The sequence below is a fragment of the Hippichthys cyanospilos genome, chromosome 15, assembly GCF_059441005.1.
Source record: "Hippichthys cyanospilos isolate Australia breed blue-spotted pipefish chromosome 15, RoL_Hcya_1.0, whole genome shotgun sequence".
NCBI classification, from domain to species: domain Eukaryota; kingdom Metazoa; phylum Chordata; class Actinopteri; order Syngnathiformes; family Syngnathidae; genus Hippichthys; species Hippichthys cyanospilos.
In genome coordinates, this window is record NC_142383.1 from 8,112,481 (window position 1) to 8,127,536 (window position 15,056).

The 15,056-nt window shown below is 38.5% G+C and overlaps 1 protein-coding gene across 2 annotated transcripts in view; it reads right to left on the reverse strand.

Annotated features, from left to right (window-relative positions):
- Positions 1–3,425: 3,425 nt before the first annotated feature.
- The window catches only part of dym (dymeclin), a 60,437-nt gene continuing 48,806 nt past the window's right edge, over positions 3,426–15,056 (reverse strand). For both annotated transcript variants that reach the window (XM_088434434.1, XM_088434433.1), the window contains exon 17: positions 3,426–6,499. In XM_088434434.1, the coding sequence (XP_088290560.1) occupies positions 6,350–6,499 (150 nt within the window). In that variant the 3' untranslated portion in view covers positions 3,426–6,349. The remainder of the gene's footprint in view (positions 6,500–15,056) is intronic.

Below are 15,056 nucleotides of genomic sequence, written 5' to 3' on the forward strand. Positions count from 1 at the left end.
GCAGAAAAATCATTCGGTTCAGCGAAAAATAAATAAATAAAATAAAATAAATAAAAAGTAGTGAACTTAGGAGATTTTTCTGTTGTTGAAACAAATAGTGAAGGTGACGAGAAAGAATGTTACAAAACGAAGTTATACAGTGCAAAACTGCAGTATTACAAGCCTATTTTGTTCTATAAATCTATGTGCATATGAGCCCATGTTGTTTCCCCTTACGAAAAAAAAGAAAAAAGAAAAGAACGACTAATATTACCTGGACGGTTTTTATATGCCACCATTTTCTACTCATGAGAATGTATATACAATGTTATTTCTTAGAGGAAAAAATATTTTTACAGCAGAAAAAACGCATATTTCAAGATGAGGAATCTAATTTAAAAGCAACACTTTTATAGAATATGCATGAGTAATGAAACACAAAGGTTTGAATTTCATAATACTTTAAAAATGAGTAAGGGGAAATTACTTTGTTACAATAAAAATGGAAATTCAAAAAGAAACATTGTATGTATGATTAATTACGATTACCATAAGAAACAATTTCTCGTATTGTAAATTGAGCTAGCCAATTATTTTCAAAACATTCCAGCATTTGTGTAATAGTCACATCACTTTTATTTGTTGTCAAAAGGTGTCTTTCCTCATAAAATTATTATTTTTTTAAATATAGTGATGCTTAGACATTACAACCTTTAATTATCTTAGTTGTATGCGTGTAAGTTGTCCCCTTTTCCTAATCCTTGCAGGTAGGAGATCGTCCTCCACAAAACTTGCTTTTCCTCGTGCTCTTTGAATACTCCTTTACTATTGTTATTAGCCCGTCGCTAATTGCGCTTAGCGGCGAAGAGTCCAGACAGTCATTGTGTTGAATTTGCATTAGCAGTATGTGTGTGATTGCCTCGCAGACAGACAAGGAGGAGTTGTGTGCTCGGCATCACTGTGTTAATGTGCCGGTATGGCCGCGGGGCAAACTGGAGGGATGGATGGCTCCTGATAGTCATGGTGGGGGTGTGTGTTTGTGTGCTTAGACGGAGGGGGTTGTAGTCAATTGCTCATCCCTATTGTCCCATGCTCCCGCAGTGGCGCCGTTTGAAACTGCCGAGCAGAAGGAAGCGGAACGGGGTAGGGGCAACGTGTCTGGAAGTAATCAGTCACCAGGGGAAAGCTCTGTGGAAGTGACTCCATGTTGTCCTTCCTCTTTTGTGTACACTGGGAATGAATAGCGGCCATGCAGGAAGCAACGCTATTTCAAGACGGCAACGCACTATTTCTACCAATATAGCTGAAATAAAGAGTACATATTATATATGCAGTACTTATATACACATACCGTATATCAAATATCATTTTTTAATGAAAGAAACAAGCTTAAAAAAAAAGGTAACAAAAACACTAATCTCAATTGTCGAACTTCGGTTCCTGCAGGACAAATGGGAACGTAACCTCCAAGATAAACGAGGGAACACTCAATGTTTTATTTTTGGCTCGTCTGCCCCCCAAAAATGCATCGAGGCATACAGTTTTTCAAAGAAATTACTTCAACATAACTTAGCAATGTTGCTTCATGTTCCAATTGATCTGCTCCCATTTTGAAAAGAAAAAAAAATGTTTCCTGTCATGGGCCATGGTACAAAATGGGCGATACTGATAACTATAGAAACCATGTTAAAATGTCAGATACCCCCAAAGTGCTTTCATGCACATTGAAAGAAGGTGCTAAAGAGCTGAAATTTCACCCACAGGGCGACAGCATGTCAAAATTCAACATTGCATGTCCACTTAGTTACAACACTACCAGGAGTGTACCATCCCTTGGCTGAAGTAGTGCGAGAGTGATGTGGAAGAAAAATAACGCACGTGTTAAGACGTGTTAAAGAGGACATCAAACCCAACATTTTCTTTACAGCAGCACTAAGATCTAAAAAGCCCACCAAAAAACAACAATAACATGATTAATATGGTGTTTATGAAATATGAATCAAACAGCAAAATTCAATCATTTTATCCATCTCGGGGGTAGCCATTTTGTTACCCGACGTCCACTGAAAAAGAGCTTGTGATGAGTTGTTACCTCTAACAACTCAGCTGGTGAAAGTCCAAACTCAGAAAACAAACCAGTACACGTTCACATTGTTTCTGATTGTACATTTCAGTGGACCTCATCTATCTGAAACCTGCGAGCAGATCAAATGTGACATAACATGATGTTTCCATGGTTACAGAAACCACAAATTGCTTGAGCCAACTTTTCTCTGTCCTACATTGTCCTATGTAGTTCCAGCTCTTCATATCCACCTTGACAGAGGGGGGAAAAAAATATCCCAAACCGAGCGGCGGCTTCATCCATCTTGCTGCCGAATCGTGAAACGGGAGCCGTCGTTAAGGTGACCCCGGAGGCGAGGCGGCACAAGGAGGGCCATGTCACTTTGGAAGCACCTCCATTCAGGCATCTGCCAGCTTCCCCCTTCCCACATAATGAAGCCCTGAGCAGCCCACTCAGGAGAAAGCCAAGCATTAGCATCGTCCTTGACCATGCATCTTGAGGTGCGGGAAAAAAAAATCCATACAATGGCGTGAAATTCTCTTGGGAATTGGCAGCCATTGTGTCCTTTTTACCTTCTACGCTGATGGTTTATTTTTTCTCCTTTTTCTCAGCTACAGCAGCTGGAGGAACGGCAGAATTCAAACCGCCATCTTGCAAGATGGCAGCAAGGTCAAGATCAGCAAGCTTTAAAGGAGTATGACTGTTGAAACGTTTTATTGTTTTAAATTATTAATAATTGTTAGCTTATGTTTTATGTTTTTACGCGTGTGGAATCACGCTTTTTAAGATTATTGTGATCTCTTTCTTGCGATAGTTTACCGCCAGCATTTTATTCTCCTTAAAATGTTACTATTTCATCTAAGAATGACTTTATTACTTCAGCATTGCTATTTTTTTTCCATAACTCAACTCCTGTAAAATTACAATTTTTCTCAAGGATTTTTTTAAATTCCTGTAATACAATCCCATCCAAAATGATCAGAATGGCAAGGTCAATTCCTTTTAGTTGTCTTTGTTTGCTTAACAGCAAATCGAGTTTTTCACCAACCCCCCCAAACTAAATTATGGAAAAGCGGGCTGGTTAGACCTCAGCTCAGTGAGCGCCAAGCAATTCATTCAAAGTATTCCAAATAGGATTTTATTGTCTTGACATTTTATTAACAGCTGCGGCTTGCTTTTTTTCTTGACACAAAATGTTGCTATTTTTATGAAGGCTATAGCATGAGCTAGGAGCCGATGAAATACATTTTCCTAATTTCCCATGGGGAAAAGATACAAATTTGCATAAATCAGCTCATACATTTTCTTTTCCGTACTGTTAGTGTAAAACATTTCCGACCGTGTTTTACTTGGTTAATAATATGAAACAAAGACTCCTCAGCTTAGTACATTATCTTTTATTGTAGCCCAACTGGAAAAGTAAAATTCACCTGTTTCTATGCGTTTATCAAGTATGTATAGCAAATAATATATAGTTCTTCCATACATCTTGAGGGGCCTAGTTATTTAAAAACTGAAAATAAATAATTGAATACAAATGCTAAACATGCATATGAAGAGACAAACAATAGAACAGGAGCTTGAAACACTCGCCTTAAACTCTTTTCTAACTGAAGAAGTGGAGATAACTTGCTACTGGACTGCAACTGAAAACAAAATTCAATTGGGGGTGGGGGGGGGGGTGTCACATATTTATCTTTAACAGCCCAACTGCATGCAGATAAGTATTAAGAAGTATCAGGGGCACACTGAAAGGTCAAGAAAACTGTCCAAGTTATAAAGACAAAAGTTGGAAAAACAAGATATGGGATATGTAAATAAGGTTGAATTTCATCAAGTGCAAGCATGAAAAAAAGTTGCAATTTCAAATTCATAATGACCTTTTCCCTAAAAGATTTATTCGTACAATAGTTCAACCTTGTCATATTTAGTATTGTCATATTCATATACAGTGAACCCCCGTGTTACAGCGTCCCTGGCTTATGTTTTTTTCATGTTGTGATGTGGAATACTGAGTTTTTTTGTACACTCATTACGGTATTTTCCCGGCTTTGCGACAAAACAACTGTCATGACCCTAGGTGTTTGGCTGTATTTGTGCTGTTTTGTATACACCTGCAGGTGTTTTTAGGTAATTGCACTTATTATCTGTTGCCCGCCAGACTGGATCCATGCAACGCGTCACTACAACGTGGTCTGCTATTGGTCGGCGTCTGCTCACGAAGATGCTGGTCTGCTATTCGTCGGCCTCACTCGTTTCAAAATGGCGGAAAGGTAAATCTTTGTTCTATCGTGAGTGGTTACAAAACAGTATTTTAAACAGTGCATTTTACTGCTTAATTCAAAGTTGAATGGGTAAGCCATGGGTCCCAAGATTGCTAGTGATAATAAAGAGAGAAGAAGATGATTTATATGGAAACGAAGCTGAAAATAATCAAGAAATACAAAGTCCGCTACCCTTACTAGGGAATATGGGCATAACAAACGGCACTCAAAGGTAAATAAATCTTTTCTATATTTTTTATTTGATGTTTTCTGATTGTATACATGTATGTTAAATATACGTAGCACAATTTTGATTTTTTTACATGGAGTTCTAAACGCATTAGCTATTTAACATAGGTTTAGATTGCCTGCCATATGGTGAATTCGTCTTACGAGCCCGACTGCGGAACTGATTAATCGCAACACGGATTAATTGCAACATGGGGGCCCACTGCATTAGCTATGTAAAGTCGTTTTTTTTCAATACAACTATCATGCTATAATGGAAATGATGCTGTAGATTAAACAAAATAGTACCAAATTTGATGCATTTATGCTTAGTCGTTGAGAAAAAAGTTGCATTACTTTTAGAAATAGTCACAGCATTACGAGGACATGTATTTTGTAATTATGAATTACAATCATGGATGTAGTCAAATTTGTAAAATAAAGAATCCATTTCAACTCCTAATATAATATTTTCACTCTATTCTTGTACATATCTGGGATTTCTTGATAAACAACCCAAAGCAGTACTCACAAGGGTAATTAATGGAGTGTAACTTAAAAGTTACAATTGCAGTAAATCCCATTATTTTTGCAGTTTGCCATTCTCAAGTTCATATCTTCACAGAGAACCTCTCCTCCATTACTCCTTGAAAAATTAAAATTCTATTTTTTGCCAAAGCAATTCATGTAGCACAAAGTCGCCATGGCGTGACTGTACCAAAGAACTAAGTTCAAGTGAGCTGAAAACTAATAGTTAGACAAAAGCAGTGCTTCTCTTGGTTCCAATGAACTATGTTGAGTTGAAGCACTTCATTTTGGTACCATTTTACCGCCATCTTGTGTTATCATTAGGCAGTAATAGGGGTTTAATTTTTGTAGGGAGTCAATTACTCGAAGATTTGCACTATTCACGGCAGGACCCAGTCCCTCCTTATCCCCTACACGTAGTGGGGAACACTATAATGAAAAAAAGTTGATACTTAGCATTGTTTTAATCTTGTCATCAGTCAGAATCCTTCTTGTTTTCATATTTTTTGTTCAGTGTAGCCCTAATTCTCCTTCAGCAGAAAAGCATGTGCACATGAAAAGGTAATTCATCATTACCTCATTCAATCCCAGACAAGGTTCCAGGTACAAACACACGCATAGGTGTGTGTTTGGTGAAAGGAAGGCCTAAAAGTAAAGTAATCGATTACTATAGTATAGTACAATAGCAATGGTCACTTGAGTACTTTAGGGCGCAAATTAACCAACTAAGGTAGTAATTGATTCATTGATTGATTAGTACCAGACGTTTTTTGACCCTTCTTTTGCATAAAACTTAAAAATTTAAAATAAGTAACTGCAATTGGATGTCTGGGATTGAATGAGTCAAAATAGAGCATTTTACAGAATATTTATGGTGTATATTATTGTAAATCAGTGCTTCTGTAAATACGTTGTTCTGCGTGTTAAGTCCTCTTTGCATATATTCCATTTGACTTTTTTATTTTGTAAAGGAAAAACAGCAACTGGGATTATTATCTGTCGCTGGTATCTGTAGCGCCCCAACAACCAATGGGGAGCTTCAGCATTGCACTGTGGAAGCAGGTCACGCCCCGCGAAGGTTTCTAACAGAGAAGCCAGAAGGATTGTTTTGGTTTACGACAAAATGAGGTTGCGCTGTGACACCGCTGTAACACAAGGTCGAGGCACTTCCAAAGCAGCATCCTATAAAAAGCAACACACACCCTGTAACACTCACACGCCGTCAGCGACGCTCACACACACTTGTACAAAGTGTCAGTCTGTTTTGGGGTAAACACACTCAGGCTCAGCTGGAGTCCATGCTAAAGAGCTCAATGCCATGTGGGCTCCAGTGCAGGCCTACTCCCGAATTGAAGACCAGCGACCACACGTACGGAATAAAGAAGTCCTCAGGTTGGTCCTCCTCCACGTACTTGAATTTCAGCTCCGGAAATTTCTAGACAATGAGAGCCAGGTTAAGGAAAGTGATTAACATTCACGGATTGCGCTGGCGCAGTCTAATGAATTGCCAAGTAAGAAATCTCCCCTTTTCAAGGTCAGCGTTCCAGTCGACAGTCAAAAAAAAAAAAAAACATGGCTGATGACCTCGATGCAAACGTCATCTACCATTAGCAGAAAGTCAAGTCTCGCTACTTGTGGGACAAAATCTAAATTTTTGCACCAAATGTAAATAAATTGGAAGAATACTGTGAACCGCCTTGTATGAGGAAAGTATCCACCGTTTCTTAATACGGATCTTGCTCTCCAGCAAAGACGTTCAATATTGCTCGTTTTACCTTGAATTGGATCATGTTAATGTGGTACTAACTAACTAACTAACTAACTAACTAACTAACTAACTAACTAACTAACTAACCAACCAACTAACATTCTTGACAAATTTTTGCTGCCACCTATGAGGATGATGAAAATCTAATGAGGAAAGACATTTCAGCAGATGATCCAATACTTTCTCCTCAGTAATTTTACAATATAACACACTAATTAATTTTACACACTCATACACAATATGACCCCCAAAAGGCCACTTCCAACCACAATTTTTCATGATACAAATGGAGGTGTGTTTCTTGATTATTGATCATACAGCCAAGCTTGCATTGCATGACATGGTCACCTGCTTGTCCCAGGTAGCTTTTCAAACGGAGGCTCCTCAGCGATCATTCTTCATGAGCTACTACAGTAGTGGCAGATGTAATTCCACCTGACTCTGAGGTTAAATTGCTTACAGCCTCCCGCGGGACACGGATCAACTCTGGGGTCTGCCGACTGGCCTCTTAACTAATGCGGCCACATCGCCATTTGACCCGAGCGGCGATGACGGCTACTGCCGGTCAAATAAAAGCGGTGGCGCGTGCCTCATCCATGGGGGAAATAAGAGGAAATAGCTTGGCTGGATGTGTCTGACCTGTGCTCATAACAGGTGAACACATTGGGGAGTGTAATAAAATGAAACCAAACAGAGAGAGCGGTGTCATTTTGCACAACAGTTTGACCTTATTGTTTGAGCCTGCGGCGGCGAGGTGCCCAGTTACATGATTACTCACTAACAGCAGTCAGATTCCCACTGGTCTCGGCTCGTGTGTACCACACTTGTTCATTGACGCACATGCATTGTTGCACTGTTTACACAGAAGTCCAGACGACAAACAGCACCGGCTCGGGTGTCAATAAATGGGTCCAATTTAGTTATGTATGAGGGATGGAAATCATTCAGCTGTAGCCCATCTCTAACCTAGGTTAACATAGTTGACGTTAACATTTACCACTTTGGGGTTCTGCGGAGAACAAGCAACATCATCAAGGACAGGACACACCCACAAAACGACCTGTTTGAAATGCTGCCATCAGGCAGATGCTAAAGGAGCCTGAGGACCAGGACTGCCAGACTGGCAAATAGCTTCTCCCCACAAGCCGTCTGGATTCTCAACAAATCCCTCACAAACTAATCTGCCTCCTACTGCACGCATAAACAATATTTTGCACTACATGATATTCTGCACTACATTAATAGCACAATTGTCTCTGTTTGTTGTTTATTGCTATTGATGTATTGCTCAATTATGGAATGTAGTCTGCTGCTCGGGTACGTGAACAAAATCAGAATTTTATTGTATGGTACAACTATACACATGACAATAAAATCTCTTGAATCTTGTAATCTGAAATTTCAGTAGATAATTGTAGAAAAAAATACATACCGATTGAGGTGTGTCAATGAATCAACAACTAATTAATGACCACAACAATTATTTTCATAATAGATTAATCATTTGGAGAGTTTCTTTAGAAATTGTCCAAAATGTAGAATTTCAGCCTTTCCACAGCATATACATGTATTCCTGCATAAAACTAGTTATAGTTGTTAAAAAATAGTTTGTAATATAGGGATGGACATTGAAAAAAATGAAACCCGATTTATTGATTAAACAATTGTCTGATTAAAAGATTCGTAAAATAATTGTCAGTTAAACATATCAATTTGAACGCTGCCAAATTGAAATACCTATTTTGGAAAAATGTGAGTTTAAAGGTTCTTGTTCATTTATCATTCAGTGGTGCACCTTTTCTACTAATCCCATATTCTCACACTTTTCCATTAAAATGTGAACCTTTTAGATGCTGGGAAATTAAAGCTGAGACCTTTAAGGGACAGTGTGTAAGATTTAGACTGTTTTTCCACTGAAAAGGAATAAATGAAATGATTGTAAACTTCAAAAACTTGCAAATTAATACGTTCTTCATGACCAACAGTATGTTTTAAATATAATCATAGGTCTAGTTATCATTAAATTATATTACATGGGGGTGGCACTTATCCGGAGGCAGCCATGTTTGTTATAGCTATGGACAATGGTAAATGCAGCACCTGCTGTCCGTAATGAAAAACTGTCTAAGTCTTACGCAACGTTCCTTTGAGGAGGTTGTTTTGTAGAAATCCCAAAACGGACACGTTAACACTTCACACACTTAACAGATCAATACATCAAAACTAATCCCTGCGACATAAGCCTGATTGAGTGAAAACACATCACATAACACTAGAATTGATATGATATAGCACAAGCAATCTTTTTTCCCATTTAATTGCAAGCCATTTTTTCAGCACTTTCCATTCATTTCATATTGAATAATGCATGAATCTTTTAATGACAATACTCCGACGCATTGATGGAAGGTGCACCATTTGGTGCTGATCCAAATTAGGATTGTTTGACAGCCTCCGGCGGAGTTGTACAGTCGACTGAGTGCAATCCTCGTTAACGCTTCAATTATCTCTGTGACCTTATGAGCGTACTGTAATTGGTGAGGTCATCTATAATGTCATGGTTATTATGGTTGAGATCTCTATTGGAAAAACGCAACTAAAAATAAAAGAAAGAAAATGTCACCGGAATATTGTATTTCTGCGCGAACAAGTAAAGATAGCCGCTGTTGAACATTTGATGAGTTGGTGTCTACGAGACAGTTGTCTCTGCACAAACACCGGTCGGATAACAGCGAACCTGCATTGTCAACACAACACAATGTGCGCCTGTGTGCATGTATGTGTGAGTGTATTTGTGTGTAAGGTTTGGCATATGGCCTGTGACCCTGGTAGCCCTGGTGTCTGGGTCATTATGTTAGCGATAGTGTAGCGATGAATGGAGACAGACAGACCTCAATAGAGCGTGTCTTTCACCGCAGCTGATTACTGACTGCATGCGCCTTTATACTGTATGCATGTGCAGACAGCAGAGAATAATGAGGCGCTCGTTTATTATTGATGCTCTACTTCTATCTACCTGCTGTTTGCTGCGATTGGCCCGCGAGGTGGCCCTTGTGTTTTTCTGCCGGCATACTTGGCACAGGCCATCCTGTATTAAATATATCATGGATGGAACCAAGACACGTTGCATTTAGGGTATGGCTGACATTTTAACCAGGCTTTGAGATGAAGAGTTTAGGTCACACCATCGCATAGTTTGTCTATAGGACCGATCGATATGGGCTCCATAACAGCCTCTTCCAATTCTGATGACAGATAACCATCTCGCCTCAATAGATGGATGAAGCCAAACTGTAACTGTGCTTTTATCTCCAAAAAATAGATGGTGGGATACATATTTGGTATCTTCAAACATGCACCTTGTGTTTAAGCGGAGAAAATTACAGAACTGACCGAGCACAATTTAAAGAAAGGTGGAAAAAAAATCATGGATACATACACAAAAACACAATTTGGTTCTTCCTCAGCTTTATCACGCCTCATTAAATAATTCCAAAGCCGTTTTTAAATCCCCAAAATTGGCATGTAAATATCACACCACATATTGTTAACTTTCAGAAAAAAAGGTTCCTCTTTCTCATAAAATATTCAGTGAAATATTACTATTACAAAAAAAGAGACATTTGTGATATTTATATTTGTTTAAGTTTGCTAACAAATAAAGTCTAACTGTTACAGTTTCTCAGTTTTTCACATATACAGTAGTTATTAAGGCAGCAACAAAATTACTGAAACGCAACAATCTATTGAATATTTTGTGGGGCAATTATATTAAAAAGAATATATATACCTTTTTCCATATCTTCATCAAAAACGTCATTATTTCAAATGGACAATGCAGAAAGACGCATAAATATCAATCACGGTTGTCCAATGTCCGTAAAATGCAGAAAATAATAACAATGTCGATCATTGTTTTCCAAAGTAAAATTAGATGCTCGCAATTATTTTTTTTTTCTTCAACATACAGATAAGTGTTTTCTCAGAGGAATAGAAAAATCAGAGATTTGCGGCTGAGAAACTGCAACCAAAGTTTTGGACATATTTAAACCATATAAGGTCTCATAATGATTGATCTTTCCCCAAATAATTATCAATTAATTTGATAATTGATTAGTTGTCAATCGATTGCACCACTAGAAGCCACCAAAGCTAAATGCTGGTCTAATCATTCAAAGAATCGTCATGTCATCTGGGATTGTTTCCAGAAGAACATTTCGGTAGACAAAGTACAACGTGTGTTCCGTTTAAAACATCCCCACAAATTTGATCTGCTTTCAATCCCAGAGTAATTCAACAGTGAAAATGAGGAGCGTCTCATCATTGAGACGCCACTCGCGGTTTACAGTAACAGATGGAACAAATCAGCGCTTCCGATGTCTGGGCAAGCCCATTTCCCAAAATGATAAAAAGCTATCATGTGCATGCGTGGCGTCCCGTCGGATGGTGGGCCAGTGGTTAATCTAAAAAGCTGTCATGACAGCAAAATTGGAGCAGAGATGATGCGCTTTAGACCACCAAAACTAATGCCTTATTTAAATGAGAGCGTCATGACTTCAGAGAAAAATAGCAACAAAAATTGGGCCGAAACGATTATTACCCATTCTCAAAGTTTAAATGGATAAGAAGCCCAGCTCGCAGGCCCTAAGCAGGCACTGAATGCAAGTCTTCTCATGGGTCACTTTTGAAAACCAAAACCGGCACTGCGGAATGAATCACTGAATTACCAAACTTTTACTGGCAGAATAATGATAACATAATACTGTGAGTTCATATTGGATACTGTGTCTGTACCCAATGAAACCAATATCTTAGCAGACTTAAAAATCAACTCTTTTTATTTTCATGCTAGTAAAAAGAATAACTGATAATTGGTAACAGCTAGTGCCGGGGGAAAAAGTCAACCAAGTTGGGTAAGTCGTCTTTAAAAATGAGTAGCATCGAAGCTCTGCAGTCACCATGTTTGCACCAGGCGTTTTCTACACGGACCTCTCTTGCAGACGCAATCACTGTCACAATTGGGTGGGACCTACAAATGCAAAGGCTTCTTAACATACGGTGGCATTGTTTGTCTTGGTGCACCACCTGGTGCCAGAAAGGCTGTAAGTTAGCAGGCTTTTCATTAACTCCTTTAGTGGCATGGACGAGAATTCTCTTCTTTTAAAATAGAAATAAAAACAAAATAAATCATAAAATTATTGTCGAATATGGAAATATGGAGGGTAGCTGACACACAATTGAGCACTGTCGTGATAACTGTGACCATTGGATGGCAGTGTTTTCACACATACAACACATATATTACATGTAAATAAGGAATGGAAATCACTCCTTCATATGATACCACCCAGGTTTACATTGACATAGCACAAAATATTCTGTTGGCCTTAAAAAGGTGAGTGAAAATGCTAAATATACTTTCCCAAAATAAAGGAACGGCATAAAGGCACTGGGGCTGTCTTATCCGAAAATATAACCTGTCACAGGCACCAATCTGTAAATACATACTGTATATATCAGGGATGAGAAGGGTGTGTACCCGATTACTAGATGGAATAACCAATAGGACAATTATTTTTTTTTTTAAAGATTTAGTAGTGACAGAACTAGTATCAGCTGTCATACTTGTAGACTTGTAGATGTTTCTCCTCCAGTATACTGACTGATCGCGGTAACTTGATACGATTGTAAATGTGGGAAAAACATGGTGACATTGTACTAACTATGAGTTACTTTCACTACTAGCTACTCAAATAAAACACTTTGCAGAAAGGGTGACACTTTCCCTCTGTCTGCCATGATAGGAGCAAACACACAAAAAAAATCTGATATGGCTGCATAAAGTATCTCAACCCAAGAATGTTTCCTTTGGGTCTGAGCGCCTTCTTGGAATATTATCTTGGTGCCTCGACAGTCTGCACAGCGCCCTCCCCTCTGAACATATCCCACCCCTCCTAGCAGTCACGACACGACAGTTGTCTGGACTCCCTTGGCCCGAGGTCCTATCAGTTAGTAGGTCCAGGCGGGTCGTACCCTCGCCTATGGACACAGACTGGCCGGCCTCAAGTCTCGACTCGGGGACGGCGTGTTCCTTTCCCTTCACTTCCTTTTCCTTCCCTTCCCCTGTGCTGTCAAGAGCTAGGCGAGACCGGGAAGAATGCAAACTGTGGAGCAAGCACAAACCACCCTCAAACACACACACGCAGTCACACACAGAGTATGGTAATCGGTCAAAAACAAACCACTCACAAACATACACACAAACTTAGCACGGTGATCCGTCAAAAACAAGACCATCTAGTATTAATCTTACAAGGCTCACGGCACAAGGAGCTGGATTCCATGTTCAAATCGCACAGGAAGGACAAAGAGATTTATTAGCTAGTAAGGATGACACTGATGTTTTACCATGTGCTTTTTAGGTATGTCTTACTGTGAAAACGGATGAAAGGGAAACCTTCATTTTGCTTAATGCCCCTTTTGTTTTCTGGTTACTTCAAACACTGCATTCTGTGTAGTGCCAATAAACTATTGGCTTAAAAAAAATAAAGTTCTCTTCTCATTTAGCCTACCATGGTAACATGCCAAAGCCACACAAGTGAGAATATTTTGTACAATTCTTAACATGAAAAATTAGTTTTCAAATTTAAAAAAGGAAGTTTTCAGTCCAAACCTTTAGTTGCTCACTTATTTTTTGTTCATGCTTCCAAAAAACAAAACAAACTCAGACGAATGTAAGCTTTGGATTTAGCCATGTGACCCACATGTTTTATTTGTAAAACAATGGTATGCTGTTTTACTTCATGAACCAGAATGCCAACATTATGTTACTATTGTGAGAGTGCAACCGGTTGCAATAGCTACATGTTTGGGGTTGATTTTTATTTTTATTCATTTATTTTTTTTGGATAATTCTTCAGGAAGTGTAAGTGACTAGATCTCCTTAAAAAAAAAATGGTGCACAAATCATGTCACATTACATACTCAGTAAGTTAAACATTAGCTGGATGCAGAAAAATATTGTCGTTCAACCTAAAAGACATATTTGTACTTATTAAAACAAAAAAATCAAGCATTTGGGTAAAAAAGGTTCTAGAACAGCTGTTGCTGAGTGAATTAATAACTAAAGTAATCAATTATTTTAGGTGATAAAGCACTGAAGTAATTGATTATAGACATTCATATTTATTTATAGTTTTCAAGTTTTTGGCTAAAGAAGGGTCTATATTTGGCTGGTACTAAATGAAGCCAGTAATCGATAAAGCACTAAAGTATTAGCACTTTCTCAAGTAATAGGTTACTCAATAAAGTAAGGTAATCAATTACTTTAGGTAATTAAGTACTAAAATAATAATTTACTTTAGTGCCAAAGTTAGTCAATTACTTTAGTACTTTATTACTTAAATAATTGATTACTTTATTACTTGATTCGTTTAGTACCAGCCATTTTTTGACCATGTTGGCCAAACACTTGAAAAAAATTGTAAAATAAATAAATAATATGGCTATGGAATTGAATGAGTTAATCATCGGCATTCCGACCTGAGAAAAAGCTGGAGGGCTGGATTTGTATTCACCTTTTGATCCTTTGTGTGTTTATGTGAGATCATTTCAAAATGCCACAAAGTCACTCTGACTTCTTTGGCAGGCTTTTGTGTCTGCCAACGGATTGTATAACAAGCTGAAGTCATGCAACTTGAGTAATTAAGACTCAAATTAAGGCAGAGTTACTGCATGCCTGATGTTCTCACTAGAAACCCGTTAGTCTGTTAAATCAAGGGCCCAATTTGCGTGCCCAGTGCAAGTCTAGCGCAAAGTGCAGTCCAGCCGTGCGCATGAATGGTGTTCTTTTTTTTTATATAATATTGGGGGGGGGGGGGGGGGGGGGTGAAAACAGCAGCAGACTTGATTCTGTCATTAGAAGCGGCTCCCATCAGTTCCTTTAAATTCAGCAAAACAGAAGTGCATGATGTCTATGGCGGGAACATGACATTTTCCCAAAAGGAAATAGTGAGATGGTTAAGTAAGACTGATTGATGACAAACTGAAAACCAACTGAAAAAAAATGTATACCCAAAGTTTAGTGGACTATGTTAGAATGATGGTCAATAACTCCTGATTGGCTAATCACGTCTGAGCCGATTAGGATAACGCGTTTCGGGATGGAGAATTCATATGTGGCCCATTGTATTATAGGTGAGAAAGTCACTGGTGACTACTACAG